The following is a 23,524-nucleotide window of genomic DNA, read 5'->3' as shown; positions in this document are numbered from 1 at the left end:
TGGTTCCACATATTCGTACCACTGTACACATTAGAATGATCTAATGACGGAAAGATGGACATAGCACTAATTCCTTCATTAGCGTACATCATGTTGCTAATGTTATCACCTGGTTGGCCATGCTGCAGGGCAACAATGCTAGTATAGGGTGTGTGGGCCCCACTGGCCCCAGGGTCCCATGCACACTTTGCACCCATTATAGATACATCAGTGGTGGGTACAGAATCTACCATGCTACTGGAAAGGAAGGGCCCACATGGGCCCTCTCCTCCCTAAAACCATTTATGCTCTGGGGCAAGGGTATTTTGTATCTATCATCCGCACTTCTTCCCTGCTCAGTACCCCTGCATCACAGACTGAACTACTGATTGTATTCATGAACATCCCTGTTTCTGTAATTATTGATCACTATTCAGCACAAAGTCAACATGGACACGTGGATATGGTCATTATGACAACATTGTGAATGCTCTTACTAACTGCATGGGGCTCATCTACATTTGGATATAAGTCATTTTACTAGATTTCTCTCAAATGTAGCAGTACACACTCATGCTTCTAGGTACCATGATCACAATCTCTTTTCACAATCTCCCCATCAGTGGGATGTACTAAGCTAAAAATGTGGTTTTCGGGGGTTTTACTGCATTTCGTAATGTATGAATCGCCGGCCGCCGCATCACCGCATAGCAGGGTATCGCCACCCAAAGGGTGGAGATACCCTATAGAAGCCTATGGGCTTCTTTTCGCCGCCTCTGCCACAAACCCGCTGCCTCCGCCGACCCCCTCTTCCCCTCCCTCCGGCTTACCTTGCTGCAGGTCCTCCTGGACCCGGAAGGTAAACCCCTCCTCCCCCTAGCAAGGCAGCCGGACGTCCTTCCAGCTGCAGGGGGGAGGAGGAGGTACCGGGGACTGCCACACTGAGCTGTCCCAGCATGAGGGGAGCAGGAGGTGGCAGGTAGGTGATGGAGACCCCCTGCACACCACATTACAGGTATCGTGCGGGGCCTCCGTCACCGCACCACTATGCCAGCCGCATATGTTAGTACACATGCACTGGCATAGCGGCTTCCGGGTGGCGATGTATATTAAGACATCCCATATATGGACCTAGACACGCCCTTTGGGTGAAGCATGACACACCCCCTCAATGGGGCACTGTGCAAAATTCTACCAACTACAGTATAATCTCCCTGAAACTAGTTTTCAAAAGTTTTAAAGATAGGCTGCGGTTAGGGTTAGATTTAAGGTAGATTGAGGATTAGGTCTCAAAACTGTTGACATTCTGAAGGCTGACATACACCTTATTCTAACATCATGTCACATGTCAACATAACTTCCATATCGAAATTCTGAATGGTGACATTTCATACCCCACCCTGCCCGGTATTCAGGTTTCCACTCCTAAAATTATGTATGTCTCATTTGAGTTCATTGAGTTTGTTCTTTGTAATTACAATTAATGGGGTTACTCTGGTTTACTCAGCCTTGCGAGACAACCATATGATGCCGCTGAATGCCGATATTACCCCCCCCCCCCTCGCACGCCGCATACGCTCGCACGGGCTGCAAATAGAAGTTCAACATAAACATCCATTCGCAGGCTGTGGGGGAACACCCACCTCATTAACCTTAGATATGCGTGGTCATTCGGCAGGAAATGAGTGGGCAGCTGTCATCTGGTGATGTCAGATGCTTGCCCCCGGCACCCATGTCACAGGCTGATTTCCCATGGGGGCAACTATCTGCCGCTGCCCCACACCCATTGTCTTGGGTGCATGCACCCGGTGAACAGTCTGTTTGCTGTGGCTGCACGCACACCGAGCATATGCACATGCGCAGAAATGCGGCTGCGCATACGCCCAACATCGGTCCCCTGAGCAAACACACGGGGGATGCGAATAGATTTACATAAGGGCCAATGTGTAACTGTGTAAAACAGGGCAGTGTGAAAGTAATACACTCATGTGGATATTTACTATTTACTAGCAAACAACATGTGTGCCATAACTAATAGTAACAATCTAAAATGTATTTACAGTAGATAAAATCTGGCAAAAAACGTGAGTGCTGATTTCTAGTGTTACTGCACAAATGTTGTATATAATCTTTACTACCTTCGATGTGCAAGAGTTAAATGTATTCTGCAGATTAATGTAAGCACTGCAGATTCAATCAGACTAATATATATATATATATATATATATATGTGCCATGTCACCTGTGTTTCTAATTGCATTGCAGAAACATCCTGTGCAGCCACTCAAAGAAAAAAAACTAGAACAGAGAAAGACATCTATTAACCAACAGTGGGAGTATTGTGCAGTCACTGGGAGATATGTAGATATGTATTAATCTTTAACTTCACTAGTACTAGAGAGGTTAATTTGGGGCTGTCCTCAAGCATAGAAGGTGGTGCTAGGTGAGACAGGCAGGAATGTGACCAGTGCAGTCTGTGGAAGGAGGGTGGGGACAGGTGTAGGCAAATGCAATGAGCCAACAGGAATGAGCTATTTACCTGCTGCAAAGGTTGTTCTGAGCTTTCAGTCCTTCCTGCGTGCAATCCACAGGGACTGACTGTGTGTGCTCCAGCAAACTGCGTGGACATCTTTGGGAAACATGCATTGCTAAAGACGATTCTTTTTTTAACAAGGATTTTTTAAAGGTTATTCTGTACAGAATGAAGAAAAACGCTTCCAAGCAGGGGACTCTTACCAAGCTTTTTGGAAAGAAGAACAACAATAACAATTCACTGTATGCTGATAATCCACCATGGATACTGCCTAAGGGAGCCAAGAAAGCGTCTGTTGACTACCATGGTTAGTGATTGGGGCTCTGTGGGGATAATACAGTACGCTGGGTGGTTCAGTTGTACGATGAGGCTCTGCAGCCAGGGTTTATTAGTACAGATTTGTGCTAGTTTCGGTACTGTGATCCATGAGGCACATGTGCAGGGCAACAGTGCTAATCCCATCTGGTCTAGGGCAGTAGTGGTGTAGGGCAGCAGTGTACTGTGAGACACAAGTGTAGTGCAACAGTGCTAATCTCTCTGGTGTGGGGCAACAGTGCTAATCACCGGTGGAGTGCATTACCAATCACTGGAGTAATGAATCTGCTGACGCCGTCTGTCATCTCTCTGCTCGGAGAAGTTCCAATCGGATCATTCACACCGATTTCAACAGGTGCATCATACCGAAGGTGTTGTAAAGGAACATCGGTCCGAAGGGTTATTTCAAGAGAACAATTATAGTTAACTGTTATAAAAATCTTTAATTTGTAGTGTAAACCCTTTTATATATTACACTGGTCAATTCTATATGGAGAAGACTAATAACATGTAACAGTATATTTTGAGTTATAGCACATTGTGTTCGGATTTCCATATGTTCTAGGTTTAGTCCATAGGGTTACTTACTTATCAAAATAGAAATGTGTATCTATTTATCATGTGTTTATTTTCTTTCAGAAATGTATGTAGAATCTGCAGTGTCTGCAACTTTTTATAAACTGTTGTGATTATGATTAGGTAAAATCCGTCACTGTCAGCAGTCACTGGAGAATCGTGGAGGGAGATTACTGCCTTTCTGTATGATCTGGGGATGTGATTTATAAAAAAAAAAAAAAGTGGAGTGGTCTGGACCAGAGGTTCTCAAGGACCCCCTAACAGTGCAAGTTTTACAGATCACCTGGCGGGTGCACTCATTCAGAGCCGGCCCTAGCCTAAATGACGCCCTAGGCAATATTTTGGCTGGTGCCCCCAAGTACCGCCACTAGTTCCGCCTCTGACCCTGCTCCCCTTTCCCAGCACCATCAACCCTCATCATAGCAGTCATCATTTTGGTGCTCCTACCCGCAATTTTTTAAATAGAAACAGTGCACACATTTGGTGCGCAGCCCAAACAGGGGTGTGTTCTTGCTGGGAAGGGGCATGGCCACATAATTTTACCCCTAATTCAAATTATGCCACACAGTAGTGCAACTTTATTCATATTATATCATGCGCTGGTGTCCCTTATTCATGTTACATCACAATGTAGTACCACTTTACCTTATATACATTACTCCTCACATTATTCACATTATACCCTTAGAAAAAAATCCTGAGAAAATATTGTATTTTAACCACCTCCATGGCCACACTGCAACCCAGCACAAAGCAGTGTGTGCTGGGCAGAGGAGAAGAGCTGCAGCTGCTGCTGTCACTTAAGGGGAGGAGGCCCGGGGCCCCCACTGGGCCCACCCATCAGACTTTGGCCTGGGTAATTTGTACCCCCTACCCCTTTTTCTCGGCACCCCTGATAATACCACACAGTAATGCCCCTTACACATGACACACATTATTAATGTCCTTATAACCATAATGCCCCTTACACATTATGCCAACCTTTATTAATGCCCTTCATACACATAATGACACACATAATGCCCCTTACACATATGTTGCACATTATTAATGCCCTTATACACATGACACACATAATTCCCATTACACATATTTTGCACATTATTAATGCCCTTATACACATGACAAACATAATGCCTGTTACACTTATGTCGCACATTATTAATGCATTTATACATGACACACATAATGCCCCTTACACATATGCCGAACACTATTGCACAACCAACCCACCCGCAGACAGCACTCGCACAGCCGCTGTGACCTCTGCCTCTGCTTGGATACAGATGTTTCCTCATACATCTTGTCTCAATAGGCCATGCAGCTCCTGGCCAGTTCTACTAACGTTGGGTGCCTTTTTTGATGAAAATTCGTCTTATTTGCATTGTTATGACCAGCACACACAAGGAGCTTCCGATGATTAAAATGATGTGCAGCGTGCCTATATTCTGTGTGCGACTGTGGCTGTACCTGCATACGGAATGCTATGTTACAGTGATTTCCATGAATATACTAGTTCATATGCAGATACAGCCTCACTCGCACACAGAATATAGGCATGCTGCATATCATTTTAATCAGCAGAAGCTGCTGATGCCCCTAGGCATTCCAAATGCCCTAGGCAAGTGCCTAGTTTGCCTATGCCTAAGGCCGGCCCTGCACTCATTGTTCTGGCACATTTTAGAAGATCCTCAGGTGAAGCTAATTATTTCACTTTTGAGCCTGTGTGGAGACCTGGAAAACATGACCTGTTGGTACTTGACGACCGAGGTTGAGAACCACTGGTCTGGACCACCACACATCGAGGCTGCAAGCCCGGGAATGGGTAAAAACCAAACCTAGCCCCGGAATACTGGTCTGGACAATATGGGGAAGCACTCTCTTCAAAGTGATTTAAGGGCCCCATACACTTGTGCGGGTTATCACCTGCAATACCTCGACAAATACCCACTGCATCATATGCGGCCCTTTTGCATATGATATATCGTATGCAATCCTAGTTATGGTTGCCACAAATCCTTGTGATCTCCAGATCCATTGCGCACAGGATTGAACATCGGAATTGGTGGTAAAGCACATATAATATGGCCGTTTTCACAGGAGTAATAGGTCCAATTAGTGTGGGGGAGAAAAAGGCCATATTGTACTATTGCATGGGCACTTTAGGATTGCTGCAGTTATCTGCTCCATTGGTCTGGAACTTCCCATATATCCAGTTATTTCCAGCCAGTGGTGTCACTAGGGGGGTGCGGGCCACTCAGTGACGGGAGATGGGTGCTGCACTGCAACAATATGTGTACAACCATCTCCTGTCAATGTGTAGGAGCCAGCACTGCAGACAAACTGGACCCAGGAGTAGTCCAAGAGCTCCAGGACATTGCAGTGACAGAAATGGGTTTCAGCCTGAAAATGACCATGCCTCATTTTCTGGTTTGGCTTCAAGATACTGCTATGACGGGTGTTTAAACAGGTTGGAATGCCGCTGTTTCCAGCTCGCTATTCATTTTTATTTGAAGGTGCACATATGGGATAAAACTATGAGGCCTAAAAATTGGTGCAGTGCTACAATTATTAATATTTAATTTAGCAACATGTTGGTCTCCTTTCAATTCTAATGAAAGGCTCCCCACTATGTACAAATAATGTAACTCTCTAATACAGCAGTAATTAGTTACTTCCCAGGCATAATGAAGGCGCCTACCATTTTGAAAGACCATTCCTGGGAAGTTGATACTGCATTCACATTCCAGGCGTTGCAGTAGAGCAGGCATTCCCAACCACGGTCCTCAAGGCACACCAACAGTGCAGGTTTTGTAGATATCCAGGCTTGAGCACCGGTGACTTAATTAGTATCTGAGGGATTCTAACTAAACCATCTGTGCTGAAGCCTGGATATCACGAAAACCTGCACTGTTGGTGTGCCTTGAGGACCGTGGTTGGGAATGCCTGCAGTAGAGGGATTTGGAGAGCCCCATAGGCCTAAAAACAGGGTCAGAGCAGGGCTCATTGTTTCCCTGTGCTGGCCCCACCCCCTGAACATGTGATGTAAGTGGGCCATGCTTCTGATAGGAGAAACTGTAGAGTTGCTGCTGGCAGTTGTACATACTGCAAGGTGCATATGTGGAGTGCTATTTGCCATCCCAGTCACCCTGCTGGCCAAATGCAGAGTCCATAAGCCTTTGGGCAAAGGCACCTGTCGCACACCCTTCTAAAGGAACCTTCATAAAGCTGTTTACACTATCTAATGATGGTGTTCTATAAACCATAAGGGCCAAAATCCAAAAAGCTTCTTTCTTTGGATTTTGGCACAGAGTAGTCCCCATTCAAAAATCCAGTTTTTTTGAGCGTGGTGATTTTTTATTTTTTTTAAAATACGGCCCATTGTAAACAGACTTTCTATAGTTTACATACTGTATGCACATATACATTTTATTTTTATATAATCTGTGTATATGCTATATGTGTGCGCATATAATGAAGTAAAAAGAAAGCTTAAATAAAATGTATACTGTAGTGTAATGTACATTTTCTTTTTATCCTTTAAAGATTAAAATTCTTCTGATTATCACAAAAAATAAGTCTGTCATACTCTATACGTTTCCTGTATAGTGGAATAATAACAGACTTTAGAGTACTTGTGTATTATAGCGGCACCCATCGCATCATATACCATAAGGCATGCGATGTTGTACAATGGCATACAATTTTAAAATTGTATCACATTATATATGGCATAGAATGCCATACAATGCGATGGGATGCGATTATAAATTGTATAAGCACGCTAATGGGTGCTTTACAATGTTAAATGCACCCTAATGGGTGCTTACAATGTTAAATGCACCCCCACGCCACCCCCCACTATAAACGCGAACCCGAAGCGTGGTGAGCGCAGCGGTACGCGTCCTACGACCTTTTCATACCCCCACTATCCACGTCGGCGTGGAGTTGATTTTATATAGTGTGGCAAGTGGACACTCATAACTTCACCGGTATACGCATCCCCTCGCTGCGCTCGCCACACTATATAAAATCAACTCCACGCCGACGTGGATAGTGGGGGTATGAAAAGGTCGTTGGACGCGTACCGGCGCCGCTCGCCACGCTTCGGGTTCACTTTTATAGTGGGGGTGCATTTTACATTGTACATTGTACAGTAAGCACCCATTAGGGTGGTTGTACAATTTTTAATCGAATAGTCGTGTAAAATCGCATGCCATCGGTTGTATGGCATACGATGCGATGCAATAAAAACATTGCACGACCAACATCGGGGGCGCCGCTATAATACACAAGTACCGACTTCAGTTTAATGATTGCACTCTAAAAAATTTGATCTAAATAATTAAGTATGGGTTTAATAGGGCCTACACACATGCCAATATTAAGGCATTTTCTAAGCAACTTTGCTTAGTTTGGCAAAGTCGCTTAGAAAATGCCCCTACATCGGTGTGTGTGTGTGTGTGTGTGTGGGGGCTATAGCGACAGCAGTGTGCGTCTCTGTTGCTGCCTGAGATTGATGAGCAGTGTCCAGCAATATCGGCATCGCCAGGGTTCTCTCACTTGAGAACACTGGCTCTGTCAGCTCGCTCAGCACATAGAGCTAACAGCTCGCTGTGTGTGTGTGTGGGCTGTCAGCTCTATGTGCTGAGCGACAGAGGTGCAGAACTGCCCGACCTAGCATAGCTAGGTCGCCCTACACACATCGTTATGTGGGGATGAGGTCAATATGCCGGTGGTCGAAGTACCGACGCCAGAATCCCGACTGCCGCAATGCCGGCATTTTTTTCCCTCCTATGGGTGTCCACATAGAGGGAGAATAAAATAGTCTGTCGAGCGTAGCGAGCCCGCAAGGGGGGGGGGGGGTGTGTGTGTGCATTGCGGCAGTCAGGATTCCGGCGTCGGTATTTCGACCACTGGGATTCTGACCGCCGACATATCATAACGGACCCTATGTGTGTAGGGTCGACATACATTAGGTTGACAGGGCTTAGTTTGAAATGCGTTTTTCCCCTGAAAAAAATTTTGGCTCTAATTTCGACATGCGTAACAGTGTGCCGCTGCGCACGCCATGCTTCGGGCACGTTGCCTCGTGCATACTATATTGTGACAGTTTGCACCTTTTAGGTGCCAGTGCCCTGCAGTGCATGTAGACCAGGCATGGCCAAACTATGACTCTCCAGCTGTTGTTAAACTACACATCCCAGCATGCCTTGCCATAGTTTCAACATTCCCATATAGCAAAACTGTTGCAAGGCATCGTGGGACTTGTAGTTTAACAGCAGCTGGAGGGCCATAGTTTGGACATTCTTGATGTAGACGAATATAGAGAAACTACATTGTGCGCACTGTCCTAAAATAGAGATGGGTCCATTAAAAAAAAAAATAATAATTGCAATATCTGTCCGTTTGTTTAAGGTGTGGCTCTAAAATGAAAATGTGTAGCGAGCTAGTAAGTCTGTATACAGTATAAAAAAGGAATTGAGTTTAAGGCTCTATACTTTGCATGAAAGTTATGGTTACATTTACATCTCTAAACCTCGTGATTAGTCATTCCCTCCCATAAATGTTTAACCAAAGCAACTCGGCCCTCTTCTGTCTTATTTTAAATCACAATCTACAGGCCTTTTTTTGTATGTAAAATCTTGATCTATTGTATACTGCTCAGAGCCAAACCATCCTTTTGGCAACTTAGGCTATTGTCTAGGGCAGTGATCGCTAACCTTTTCAGCTTGGTGTGTCGAAAATCATAAAAAAGTGTAGCCTTCCTAGAGTCACGTGTCACTTCAAGAAATATCAATAATTTGATGATATTTGCAGTCATTATACATATGCCACACACCGTGATGCCCCATGATACACCCCCCCCCCTCTCTCCCCTTCCAGTTGGACAGTGCTGGCTTAGCCGCTTCACTTGCGCACTTCTGGGTTTTCCTCTCCGCACACCGGTTTGTGAGACGTGCGTCACTCAAAGTGCCTTGGCGTGTCACAGGTTAGCCATCACGGGTCTAGGGCCTCTTTGGAACTCTGTGCAGGACCCAAGATTCATGAGTCTCTGGAAGGCTGCAAGGTCACCTGCTTAATAATTCAAACAAGTGCCTCATATTTCCCATGATTGTGAGAACTTTTTTTCAGTAGAAGAGGGGGGGAGGGGGCAGCCACAAGATTAAAATTATTCAGGGGGTTCATAATTCTGATCTCTTGACCCTAGTATACTTTCTTCTTCATGTCTGTACCGTTTCCATGAATCTTTAATGTTTTTGCTCCGTTCTATATTTGTTTTGGCATTGTTTGTAATGCAGACTGTTAGGATAAAATTGGCACAATACAAATAAATGATGATGATGATTTATGGCTCGACCACTCCTGTACTGTTGGTTAGTTATCGGCTATACATCTGTGGAATGAGTGTAAATATTTGCTTGTGCAGCGCTCATTGCAGGGATGCAGCGTGGATCCAGATTGTAGAGCAGAAGAATTTCATATTTGCTTAGTTTGAAATAATCAACCTGTTGGTCTCTCCATGACGCAATTAAATGCATCTTTGACGTCTGAAACATTCTCAGACAATCAGAAGTTTGTAGATTTTATTCCATACTGCACCCTGAGAAATAAAAGTTAGCGATATTATAAATAAATATTGTACATTGCTAATGAACACGTAAAACGATGAAGTAATTGTTTAACTTTAAATAAAATATGTTTTGATCTAAGTGTCTGGTGTTGACATGACCTCCTCCCAGATTTCACTCTGCTGTAGTGCTGTTGACATCTCACCACAGATCAGTGACTACTTGTTGGGCTGTTGGTGTTAGGTGAAGTGTTGATAATGATTTTCTGTCACCTGCTTCTTGCAGCTCAAACTGTGGATCCTCCATTTTGCCCTTGGACGCAAAGTCATGAAATTGATATTATGGTCTTTAAAGAATGTTGTATTTCATATAAGTATATCACATGGCCGAGCTTGCTATAACATGGTGGTTCCCAAACTCGGTCCTCCATGCTTGAGCACAGCTGATTTAATTAGTACCTTTCATTGATCAACCATGGCCTTCTAGGGTGCCTTAAGGACTTAGGAATAGATTTATGAAGCAGTGATAAGGGAGAAGAAGTGATACAGTGCCTGGTAATTTTATCACTGGCCAATCAGCTCCTATTTAAACCCAGCCTGTAACTTAAGTCAGAAGCTGATTGGCCAGTGATAAAGCACCAGGCACTTTATCACTTCTCCTCCCTTATCACTGCTTCATAAATCTACCCCACAGTTTGGGAATCCTTGGTATAACACAATTGTCATTATATTAGATATCTATCTATCTATCTATCTATCGATCATCGAGTCAGCGACGCTAGGCATTTTCGAGGGCACAGGGCATATTGACAGCCCAGAGCTGAGTTCCGGCATGATGGATTTATATAATATAGATTATAATATTTGTGCAAAGAAATTCATACATTTGTGCAAAGAAATTCATACTATTTTACACACACTCCAGCAATTACCATTCAAACCGCCTGCATGCTTGTGATGTATCGAGGCATGGACTCCATAAGACCCTTGAAGGTGTCCTGTATCTGGCATCAATATATTAGTAGCAGAACCTTTAAGCCCTCAGTCCTGTAATGCCGCATCAAATTCTGCATTCTCCATTCTACCTGCATCATAGTCCTTGGTTGTTTCCACTGATCTTTGTAAAACCCATCAAAACATATGGCTGTCATTAAAAATGGCCTTTATTCAGGCTCACAATGATGAGGTCACAGAGGGAATAAAAAGGGGAGGGGTGATGGCCGACTAGTTACTCATGTGTAGTCCGAAGTTCCTGACTGTTGCTGTGTAAAACAGAAGAAAGCTGCAGAGGGCTTTATGTAGCTCATGGCCCTGTGCTGCCTAGTACAGTGTCATTTGAGGAGGAGGAGACCTCAAGTTCTGAGCAAGAGTGCTAATTCTCAATGTCTGTATTTGTGGAGGAGGCGAGCCCTGGTTTCATTGACCATGGCAAGAATCCTGAAGATTGGCACTGCTAAACATCCTGGAATGTGGTCAGAGACCGTAATCAAGGAGAGGCTTTCATGACAACTGTGGAAGCTTTTTAAAAACAAATCATGTATAGCTCACTTCCAGCTGTTGCGTGCTTCCTTTCACTATATAGAGGACGGACTCACCTCGGCACTGACCACAGAGATGACCAACTACCGCAAGCCCATACAGTTAATAAGGAGACTAAGAATGGCTATCTAGTGGTATGCTACCCCCAGGGAGTACCGCACAATCTCCTGCCTGTTTGGAACTGGCACCAGCACTGTGTACAAGATTTTGTACCAGGTCACAGAGGCAATATTGGATAACCCGTACAACTGCTTAATCTTGCCTGATGGCAAATGCCCAGATTACACCATACAAGGCTTGTAACTCTCTCTGCCAGCTCTCCTAAAACACAGCCTTTCCCCAGAAACACAAGGTCTCTGGCTGATTACATCAGCAGCGAGTGCGCTGGGAGGACCAATAAGTGCTGTTTGGATGTATCGGTGTTCAAAAGCCCGGGCAAGAGCCATTTCCATGGCTTGTCATCCATGTTTTACCTGCAAAAAACCATGCTAGAGTCCTCTGTAAATATATTTTCCTTGCAGCCAGCCCTTTTCCACTGACACGACCCGGCAAAAACCCTGGTTCTTAGGCCATTGTTAAAGGAGGTGGGGCCTCCATTGCGTGGACTTGGTTTCCCCAGCACTTCCCAGAGATACTCGTCTGGACTGAGATCTGGGGAATTTAAAAACAACCACCATCAGAAAGGGTAAGCAGCCGACTAGCTGGACACAGCATCCGGCTCACATCATATACTTGTTTTATCAAGGTACATACATCTGAACTGTGTTTTTTGAATATCCCATTATCTCCACCCAATACAACTCTACCTACAGTGACCAACCCCCATTAAGACCTTCTTACATATACAATATTTTGCAAATGGGAAGCAGCACAATTTTTTTTTCTAACATGAAGTATAAATACTATATCCAATATACATATTGTCAAGTTTTGTCTCTTTACCCCAGATATCCATCTTTCTGAGATGTCATGTGGAAGAAATCAAGATATTTTGCTACATGATCCAGTGTCATTTTGCTTTCATTAGCTGTTTTCATTCCCTTTCTGTTTATGTTGTGGCTTGGTACCCTAGTGACTCACTCCTACAGCTGCATTAACTGTTCATGCACAGCTACTGTAACTGCAGTGCAGTGTCATTTGAGACTTGCTGTACAATATCATATGGTTTCTTGGTGTAGCGTATGCACCAGAATTTGCTAATTTAACGTGCACATAAATGAACATTTGGTAATGAGTATTTCTGGAATTAATGTTCTAGTGGAAAATAATCCTTTTATGCACGTGGTTTCCACACTTTTGATTCGCTGCGCCCAGGAGTATTTTTATAATCATTTTTATGGCACACCTAGGTCAAAGGTTTCTCATTCTCAAATTGCCGTAATTTTGAACCAGGACTGGTCAATGAGTCTGGGGCTGGTTTTGGGGAAACTGCACTATTCTTTTTGTCCCCTGTAATTTTTGGAACCAGGAAAAATATTGGCTGCATTATTTTTACCCTCCAATATAGATTTCAGTTTAGAAGTAAAAACCCCACCCAAATCAAACTCTCTCTGAACGTGTTACATCTGCCGCCCCCCGCGCCCTGCAATGTACATGGGTTTGTCCATTAGAGTGAGAATTTGATTTTGCGAGTGATTTTTGGGGTCCCTTGAGGACTGCAATGGGACCCTCTGCCTTCGCAGAAGTAATATGAATGTACATTTTAAATAATTTCATAAACAGTGGTATAAATAATACATTTTGGCAGTATTTAAATAACTAATTGGAATATTCCAGTCATACAGTATAGACCTAACTAGCTGTCTGTGCAATTGCATAGGGCTGTAGTTTGAGAACATTAACTATCAGGCTTTACTTCCAGTTGGGTTGAATCATCTGTGTTAGAAGTACCGGACACTAGTGTAAACAACTTTTTTGAAAGGTGGCTTGAACATCAACAGCATCGGATACATTAACGTATAATGCATGCAAGAGTAATGGGATATTTTAATACTGAAATGGATAGATTTCTGTTATTGTAGCGCTGTTAGTAACCTCTTGATTATATAATGTCTGATGCAATAGAATCACCATAAAATAAGGATACTGTACACTGGTATCAGCTCACCATTTCTGATTTAAGACCCTTCCGAGACTTTCTCCACCGCCTTGTACTTAAAGAAGCAAGGCTTGATAAATCTCCCACACATCTAGCTTTGGTAGCGATGCAGGGACGGACCGGTATCAAGAGTCTACAAACAAACAAAAAATTAATCAGTCCCAAGGCGCAGTCACTCTTCTTCTGCCGGTCCGAAAGAAGGGGTCACCACTCAACCCCACGTGGATGCAGTTCAAACAGAAAAAGGACCAATGGCGATGAGGAGGTGTTTACCGGCCAATGAAAAGATAAGAAATATGATAGCAGGTTAGAACCCTCAAATATCAATCTCTTGGTCACAACACAGGAGGGGGTTCTTCGTTAGCGTACCCGTACTCACACTCAGAGTTGAGGTTATGTGCTCATAAAGGTATCTTTTGTAACACTAGGGAATTTCACCACAAGTGGATTTCGACAACCAAATGCGTACCGTACTCACAAGTCGGAATTGTTGGTACAGGCGCATAAAGGTTTCTTTTACTTTGAAGAGAGAGGTCCAAATCTCTCATTTGTAAAATGTTCTCAGCATTAACACCATATAAAAGACAAAGAAGCCTCTTTCAGGAAAGGGGAGTACATATTTATTGATACAAAACAAAATGATGGGGAGCACCAGATGTAAAAAGCACGGTACCTGGTGACTGGGGTATTGGCCTTATACCCCAATCATATCCGCAAGCAAGTGGTACAACTCCCCAAAGGCAGTACAGCAAGGCTCCTCTCCTGCCAACGCGTTTCGACAGGATAACCTGTCTTTTTCAAGGCTTGAAAAAGACAGGTTATCCTGTCGAAACGCGTTGGCAGGAGAGGAGCCTTGCTGTACTGCCTTTGGGGAGTTGTACCACTTGCTTGCGGATATGATTGGGGTATAAGGCCAATACCCCAGTCACCAGGTACCGTGCTTTTTACATCTGGTGCTCCCCATCATTTTGTTTTGTATCAATAAATATGTACTCCCCTTTCCTGAAAGAGGCTTCTTTGTCTTTTATATGGTGTTAATGCTGAGAACATTTTACAAATGAGAGATTTGGACCTCTCTCTTCAAAGTAAAAGAAACCTTTATGCGCCTGTACCAACAATTCCGACTTGTGAGTACGGTACGCATTTGGTTGTCGAAATCCACTTGTGGTGAAATTCCCTAGTGTTACAAAAGATACCTTTATGAGCACATAACCTCAACTCTGAGTGTGAGTACGGGTACGCTAACAAAGAACCCCCTCCTGTGTTGTGACCAAGAGATTGATATTTGAGGGTTCTAACCTGCTATCATATTTCTTATCTTTTCATTGGCCGGTAAACACCTCCTCATCGCCATTGGTCCTTTTTCGGTATCAAGAGTCTGTCCGAGGGTTTGTAGTGGCACATTGCCATCCCGCATGTCCTCCCAGCACTTATTCAGGTGAACCGACCTATCAGGTCATCGGCCTTTCAGGCATTTGCTAAAAGTTGCCTCTAGGGAGATGTTTGAATCCTCTGAGAGAGCAGCAGCGGAGAATTTGAACATAGCTACCAATTTTATTGGCTATTCTATATAAATGACCAGATTATTTGTTGCTATGTTTATTTATAGATTGTGGGCCAGATTCTGTAAACTTCAAAAGTGGTAAAATGGAGAGTGTTTAACAGCCAGCCAATCAGCTCCTACCTGCCATGTCACAAGCTGTGTTTGAAAAATGTCAGGCAGAAGCTGATTGGTTGGTTGTTTAGCACTCTTTATTTTATCACTTTTGAAGCTTAGTGCATCTGGCCCTGTATTTCTATAAGAAGTTTGACATATCTTGTGTTTCTCAGCAGCTTCTATAATTATGCTTTTGCGAGCTATATAGACTTGTAACTTTCCTCGACACGGTTTTTCGGCCATTTTGACAAAAAAATTTTTTATCATAAAGATTAGACCTTTCCCAAGGGATATGTAAACTACATAAAACATATTTAATGCACATTTTATTTGTATGTACTACATACATAGCGTTCATTACAAATACCAATTACATGACTGTTTTTATATAGCTCTTTCCACATCACTACACATTAAGTATTAGGCTTACCATAGTATCCCCTTAATACTGGCCACTCACAAAATATACAGGATTAGTGGCTGGCTGACTTCAAGCCTGAATTTCACCAGGTTGTAAGCAAATAGAGAAGCAGTGTAATTCATGAGTATCCTAGTTTAAAAGGTTAGTATGGTTAAGCTTATTTATGTGGTTCACCGTGGCAGGTACCGGTCATGGTAAAAAATGGATTAAGGGGCGTTGTAAATTGCAGTTTGTACTGGTACAGATTGAGTATCCCTTATCTGAATATCTGTTACCTGAATTATTCCGAAAACCATACATTCCAGAAAGTGATATATATATATATTTTTTAATTTAGCAGCACTACTGCAGGCATGATATGTATCTGGCACTATATATGTGCAAGAAAATTATTACTTGGCATTTTCAGTGCCTGAGATAGTACACAAATTTTGTTTCATGTTTTGAAACCTTGTTTATTGAACAAATAAAATATATTTGTGAATTGTATGTGGTTGATGTGTTTATACAACATAAATGCAAGATACTTCAAAATACATCATTGAAATATTAAGGTATTCCGAAATATGGAATAATCTGTTACTCAAAATTCTCCTGGTCCCGAGCATTTTGGATAAGGGATACCTGCACTGTACTTTTTAGTGCTTTATTGGGATGACTGTTTTTGTCATAGTTCATCTGTTCTCCATTGCAGATGGAACACAACTACCTCAACAATTTTTAAGGTAATGGGATAGTTTATTCCAGTGTGTGTGTGTGTGTGCATACATACATACATACATACATACATACATACATACATACATACATACATACATTCTCCAAGTTTGCCAGAGTTGTGCCCACCAAACTTAAACTTTTTAGTTTTTTTTACAGCTGCAGTAATTTTCAAAACCATGCCTTGTATATGAATGCCGCTTTAAAAAAAAAAGTCTGCCTCCGGGCCAGCTTCCAGCACTTTCGGTGATCTGACACTATTAAATATGTGGTGGCAAATGCACTTTAACAAATGCTATTTGACCATCGATTGACGCATCGATCGTCTGAAAGAGAGAAAAAAATTCTATGTTTCACTATCTCTAATGATTTCAACATTTCCATACTATTGTATTTCAATGGAAATCATGCAGATATTAATATCGGAACAAAGGTACTTATATGTTAGTTGGGCGCCCACTATAGTTAGTACGCTCATACCCCCACTATCCATGTCGGCATGGAGTTGATTTTATATAGCGTGGCGAGCGGACGTGTAAAACTAAGCAAATAGCTTAGTGGGTGCCCAACTAACATATAAGTACCGAAACAAACACCCTACTGTGTATTTTTTCCACATTGGAAGGATCACCTGCTGATTGTGTCCTGTATAGTGGCTGTGTCTGTGATGGTCCATTTGTGTTTGAGGACCATCAGACACCACAATCTGTACATGAGGACCATCATGGAGACTGTGCTGTGTGTGGTCATCGACTTCTGTGCTTTTGTAACTGGGTATCTTCCAAGTGTAATGTGCTGAAGTTTGCCCCTTCAGTGTCGGGTATTAAGCAATAGGAATATATTCCTTACCCATTGTAGAGAAATCCCTGCTGATTCTCCAGGATACGACCAGATTGTTTTTCTGCTTATCTGACACACACTGGCCTATTGAGACGGTGTTTGCATACAAATCTCTGCATTAGGCCTCTGGAAAGCTTGGAGCTAGGTAAAATACTAACCAATCTTTTTTTGCTTGATTGGTTCTCTCCCTCCCTCCCCCCATTTTTCTCACAGGAATTTTTTTTTTTTCAAGTTAATAAAAAATAAAAAAAAATGTAAAGTGAACGCCTTGAACGAGAAGAGCTGCTGTCTTTCATTGTTTAACTCGCAGTAGACTGATGTAAGATCATTACTGATTGGTTGCTATAATGAGTAAGCATATTGCACATTTTAGCAGTGTTGAGATTTCTCATTCATGTTAATGCTGATAATGTACACCGTCCATATAGTATTCATGTTTTTGGAGATATTTATTGTGATTGCTTGATTTTATTTATTTGCTTGATTTTATTTATTTGTATTACTGTTTTTGCTTTTCAGCATTTTGTAATGCTAATGTTGATAATAATAAATGTGATCTACACCTAAAGGTCTGTTTTGCATTTAGCTATACAATGGCAAGGCCAGCACTGGAGGAGTATATTATCTACGCCCATTATGAGGCATTTTCTCTGAGGCGTGGGCCTGCAGACATTTTATATGAAACCTCAAAACTAGTGAATCCTTTGGTAACAACCACACCTTTTTATTATAACGATCCTGTGTTGCTAGTCTCTGCTTTGCACACTATACTTTGCTGTCTGAAGTAGGTGTGTGCTCTGCAAGAAATGTGCCTTGTAATAGGAAGCATAAGGCACAACTAGGTTAATGGCTGGGTTTGTTTGTTTATTTATTTTATTTTTTCTTCCGCTTCAATTCACATGTTTTGACAGTGGTTCAGAGGATTGTGTCATAAGTGATGTATTCCTTGCTCTTTCCTCATGTCATAACTTTGCTGTGACATTCCATAAAGTAGGCTTAAAATGTACTCCAGCCACATTCCATTGCTATCAAATATCAAATTCTTAACCAGTCACCTTTACAATGCCAGTATGTGTTGCAGAAATGTTTGTGTAATATGTAGATCTCACTGAGTGGATTGTTATGGACATTTTTTACATTTCTGTTTGTGTTCACAAAAGACTTCAGCACAAGAACAATATGGCATGTAATAATTCTCTGCTACTTTTTGAAGAGGTTGCTTATGATTCAATTGAATTAAAGAAATGATTGAACTTGTAAAAAACACAAAAAGGAAAAATATATATCAATAATGTCTCTCTAAACTTTTACCAATCATTAGTGACTTTCAGACCTTTTTAGACATTGGTATAAACCTGACTTCCCTCAAGGTTTCTCCAAGATGTACTGTACTCACATTCATGGAAACTGATCCCTACTTGTCCTAGATGTGTTATAGACTTAATCTAGGGCACATCTTGGTGTACGTTAGATACTATATCCCAGAAACGCCAAATCCTCCTCTCTGGGCCTTTTGGAATATGAAAAAATTGATATTTCGTATATTCTCTTCCCAAATTAAATGATTTGAGATGCCTGATACTTTTTGAAAGAATGTATTACTATTTTCCACTTTGTAGGGATATCCTTTCTGTCCTACAGTATATTCATTGCTCCTTTCTTCAGTACTGGACTCCACATGAAATTCTCTGGGGAAGGGACCAGGAGACAAATGGGTGTATTCAATGTGGGTTTTTTGTTTGTTTTTGTTTGTTTTTTGGGGGCAAATTTGATTTGCTTATTCAATCCCAGTGCTGATTTTTTTTTTTGCCTGGGTCCAGCATTGTCAAAAACAGCATGTATCGGCGATAATGCCGCAAATTCACTAGTTTTTTTTGGGTGTAATGGTTAGCAATACCCACCATGGCCCTAACTGTGCAGAGTTTTTTGTATATGCTCCCCGTGTTTGCGTGGGGGTACTCCGGTTTCCTCCCGCAATCCAAAAATATACTGGTAGGTCAATTGGCTTCCAACAAAAAAATTAACCCTAGAATGTCTGTGTGCGCATGTACGTGTGGTAGGGAATATAGATTGTAAGCTCCACTGGAGCAGGGACTGATGTGAATGTTCAACTATACTCTGTAAAGTGCTGCATAATATGTATGCGCTATATAAGAAACTGTAAATAAATAATAAAGTGCAATGAATACAATAAATGCAAATTAATGTATATGTACAAGATGACTGGGGCAATCTGCGTCTTTATATCACCATTCCAAGGTGGTGCGGTGGGCTAGGTGCTCAGATTAAAGTCCCGGGTAGCAATTGTTAATGGCGATTAAATATGACCAGAGAGAGAATAAGTGAACAGCGCAGGTTACGTAATAAGTCCGCAACCAACGTACCCTTTATACCTAACTACGTGCGTACAAAGCGTAGCGCAGCGTAGTGTACCTTTTATTGTATTATGTACACGGAGAACCAGTACCTTAATCAGAGATTCCTTCGCAGTATTTTGTCTCTAAACTGCGAATATACCTTATCGGACAGTGTCCGTAATATACCTTGTCGCTATCATGCGAATAAACAGACACGACCACTGTATAGAAATAAGGAGATAAGAACTCCGTAAAAGGTTGTATTTAAGTCCCTAATGGACAAAAAGGGGGTTACAGAAATAAGAATAAACAGGTATAACAAGTAACACAATATACTAACAATGAATACTAAACAAACTCTGCTAAGGGGAAAGAAAACAGATACAAGACACAATCAGCCAATCAATACAATAAGGACAAATACCGTTAATGCAACCGTTACCGTTCTCATCAAATATGCGAAGTGTAGTCCGGTCAGAGCTCACTATCGTTCAGGGATGAACTATAGTCCGGTGGTCAGGTCAGGGAAAGGTAGATGTGCCGAAGAGACTTTGGCTGCTCTGGGTCGCCTATCTTATAGGGTCAGAAAGGGGAGGTCAAAGGCCGTTCTCATTGGTCAGGGGTCGAATGTCAGGTCAGCTGTGATTGGGGGGTAAGCTGATACACCTGGTTTGGCTAGGTCCAGGGGAGTGAACTTTAAGAGTCCTTTGTTCGGTGGTTTCGGCGTCAGCAGTGATAAGAACTGGTTTCATCTGGATTTCTTTGTTACATTCTTTCAACAGAAACTGTCCCTGGATTATGGATTATGTCCATAACTATCGGGCAGTGTTTATTGCGAAATATTCGCAATGACCGGAATACTTTGCATAATGAACTGAACGGAACGGTACTAAACACGATACAGATAGATGTATGCAGGGCTAACTAAGCTATGTGTGGCGTTCTAAACCTTTAACTATATTTTACTTAGGGTCAGTATGTATTTATGAATTTATGTGTGATAGTATGGCTACTCTTCTGGTCCACTTTGCCACGCATACTCGGGTATGGAAACTTTATTTGCGCAACTCTGCGAACCAAAATGGCGGCCATACTATCCTAAAATGGCGTGTGTGTGTAACTCGACTTCCATAGTCCACCCTTTAACAGTAATTATAAAACTGTTACAATACAAAACATTTCACACGACAATACAGAAATTCATAATCCTAACAGAGAAATTGGGATACATGAATTAAACATATAAGGGGAGTAAACCATCTGCTCTCGGCCGATCCAGGATCATGGATAAACGATGGGCCGCATTTATCGAACAACCTACTCAGGGTCACGAAGGATAATGTACAATTTTGGGATAAAAATAAAAACAGGGGTGGTTACAACATATACACGTTCACAAATATGGTTTCTTTAAAGGGAGGTGGTTTCGATTTTAGGGTCATATACCAAACCCTGGTCTTCCTCTGTATCTCTCGTTCTTACACTCATGATTTCGGTACGTTTTGTCTTTCCCCGGGTCACCACCTTTAAACATTTGAACAACAGCACAAAGACTATGATGGCACCACCGATACAGAGAAGGAGTTTTCCTATGCTAGCTATGATCCCTTGCGCCCATTCTCCTAAACCAGAGAACCAGTGCATTGGATTCAACCAGGAGGTCCATTCACTAACTTTGTTACCTATTTCTGCCAGGCTGATATTATGTTCCCTTCTAAATTCCCATTTAAGCTGAAGAATCTCATCCATCCGGTGATCGATGATTTCTTCTGGGTCTTCAGTATTGTTGGTGATATATGTACAACATTTCACCCCAAACTGTGTAGAAAGGGTGACACAATATCCTCCTGTCATAGCTGTCAGATAGTTCAACACCATTCGATGTTGGACTAGCTCTCTTTTATACGCTTGCAACTCCTTCCCAGTGTATCTAAAGGTGTCATCATAAATCTCAGTGATGTTATCTACCAAGCTGGCTAATGCTTGTATATATTTAAAATTTATGACTCCTCTGGCAGTATGGGTGATATCTAAAGCAATGAGGAGTTGGATACCGAACGACTCGTGTATCATTTCGGAAGCTAGGGGTTCTTTCCTGATGGTTAAATCCCTTTTATGGATTTGGTCATAATGGGTATGAGTGTAAGGAGGAGAAATACCTCTGTGTATGTTCATCATCTCATCATGTGTGAGGGTCATCACTTCCGGTAACACTCTGCCTAGATAACAAATACCAACGTAGTTCATGGAGAGCCATTTGTACGCCCTCCTACCACAAATATAATAAACATCGTCAGGGAGAAAATAAGGGACAGAGTATTTCATGATCTTGTCACACATTATCCATAAGAACATCCCCGTCCCCTGTTCCCTGACTTGTTCCTCACAGATTTCTGGCTGTAGGGTTACATTACAGTAGCCGGCTGATACTCTGCCGGCCATCATTTTACTTCTCTTCACCGTGTAGACATATTTATAGTGTCTCCCACTGGTTCGGATTTTTAACAACAATTCTTTATCAATAGGCTCTCCATCTGGACGTTGGGAGTAAGTTATTGTCTGGTTATGCCATGTCACTTCCCAAGTACCAATCGCTCTGGAACTCGAGAAATTCATACATACCAGGGATTTATCCACTTGGTATGGGTGTAATCTAAGACTAGGGGACCTGGTATACAGGTATCTCTTATCCAATGGCCTCCCCTTATTTAATACGCTTATCTCTGAAATATTAAGCGGGTATGGGACTAGGCCTACACTACTCCTTTTATGTAGCACTTGTGAACACACCCAGCATTCTGTTTGGTTTAAAACCTTACCCACTAGTGAGTGGTAATCACTCAAGGGATGTCGGCCGGTAGTTGCCGTACTTGTCGACTGACATCGCTGGATGCATTCTTCTTCCATTTTAGGTTGACAATATCTACAGACACAGTACTCGCCAGACAATAACTCATCACATAGCCCTTGAACTACGTTTCCCTCATACCTTTTACCTTCTCCTGTCATGGGCAAAGTGTCAAGCTGGTTTAGGGATTCTACCTCACCCATATCTGGGTCCATTATTACACTGTCAGAACTCCGCTCCGATCGCTCTAGGATGTGGCAGCCACCGAGTATCTTTGGGTGAATAAAAGAACACAGAAAGAAAACAAAGACATATATGCATAACTGTGAACCTTTTGCTTGGAGTCCTTCCATCATCTCTACCAGGGGACTTTTATTTTGCTCTGCTCTTAGACCTTTGTTCGCTCAGGTTGCTCGACCTTGGCTGCTTCTCAGTGTTCCCGAAACAATGCTTCTAGCGACACTTCTTCTCTCTCGCTCTCTGCACACTGGGACTCTGGGTTACTGGCTTTCTTGCAGTGGGACGAATGTATCCAAGTCTCTCTCTCTGCGACTTTAATTGATGTAGTGCTGGTCAACAAAACTTGGTACGGTCCTTCCCAACGGTCTATCAAACAACCTGAGCGTAAAAAATTTCGGATCATAACAAAGTCTCCTGGTTTAAGATTATGACAATTCTCTGTAGGCATATCAGGGTTCAGTAACTTCAGCTGCTTTTGTTGCTCCCTTAGCTGTTTGTTTAGCTTTAGGATATACTGTACAGTTAGCTCATTGTTACATTTGAGATCATCCTGTGGGTCTATCATGATGTGTGGCTGCCGACCAAACAATATCTCGAAGGGGGACAAGTTGAGCGGAGTCCTGGGAGTGGTCCTAATGCTATACAGCACAATAGGCAATGCCTCTGGCCATAACAACCCTGTTTCAGCCATAACTTTACCCAATTTGTTCTTAATAGTACCATTCATTCTCTCAACTTTGGCGCTCGCCTGGGGACGATATGGAGTATGAAGTTTACTATTAATCCCCAGGAGTTTACACATGATTTGGAAGACCTCTCCTGTGAAATGAGTG

At 42.3% G+C, this 23,524-nt stretch overlaps 1 protein-coding gene across 2 annotated transcripts in view; it reads left to right on the top strand.

Moving 5' to 3' along the window:
* The first annotated feature begins 2,405 nt into the window (after positions 1–2,405).
* Positions 2,406–23,524, top strand: part of C2H6orf132 (chromosome 2 C6orf132 homolog) — a 67,186-nt gene continuing 46,067 nt past the window's right edge. Inside the window, exon 1 of one of the 2 annotated variants that reach the window (XM_083172808.1) lies at positions 2,406–2,819. In XM_083172808.1, coding sequence (XP_083028934.1) covers positions 2,681–2,819 — 139 coding nt within the window. In that variant the 5' untranslated portion in view covers positions 2,406–2,680. Of the gene's footprint in view, positions 2,820–3,055; positions 3,199–23,524 lie in introns of those variants that run through there. The other variant, XM_083172809.1, reaches the window with a different exon arrangement.

Source organism: Crinia signifera, chromosome 2, assembly GCF_055691185.1.
Source record: "Crinia signifera chromosome 2, ASM5569118v1, whole genome shotgun sequence".
NCBI lineage: Eukaryota > Metazoa > Chordata > Amphibia > Anura > Myobatrachidae > Crinia > Crinia signifera.
The sequence above is the reverse complement of the archived record's forward strand: the minus strand, read 5'-3'. Positions and strand labels throughout refer to the sequence as shown.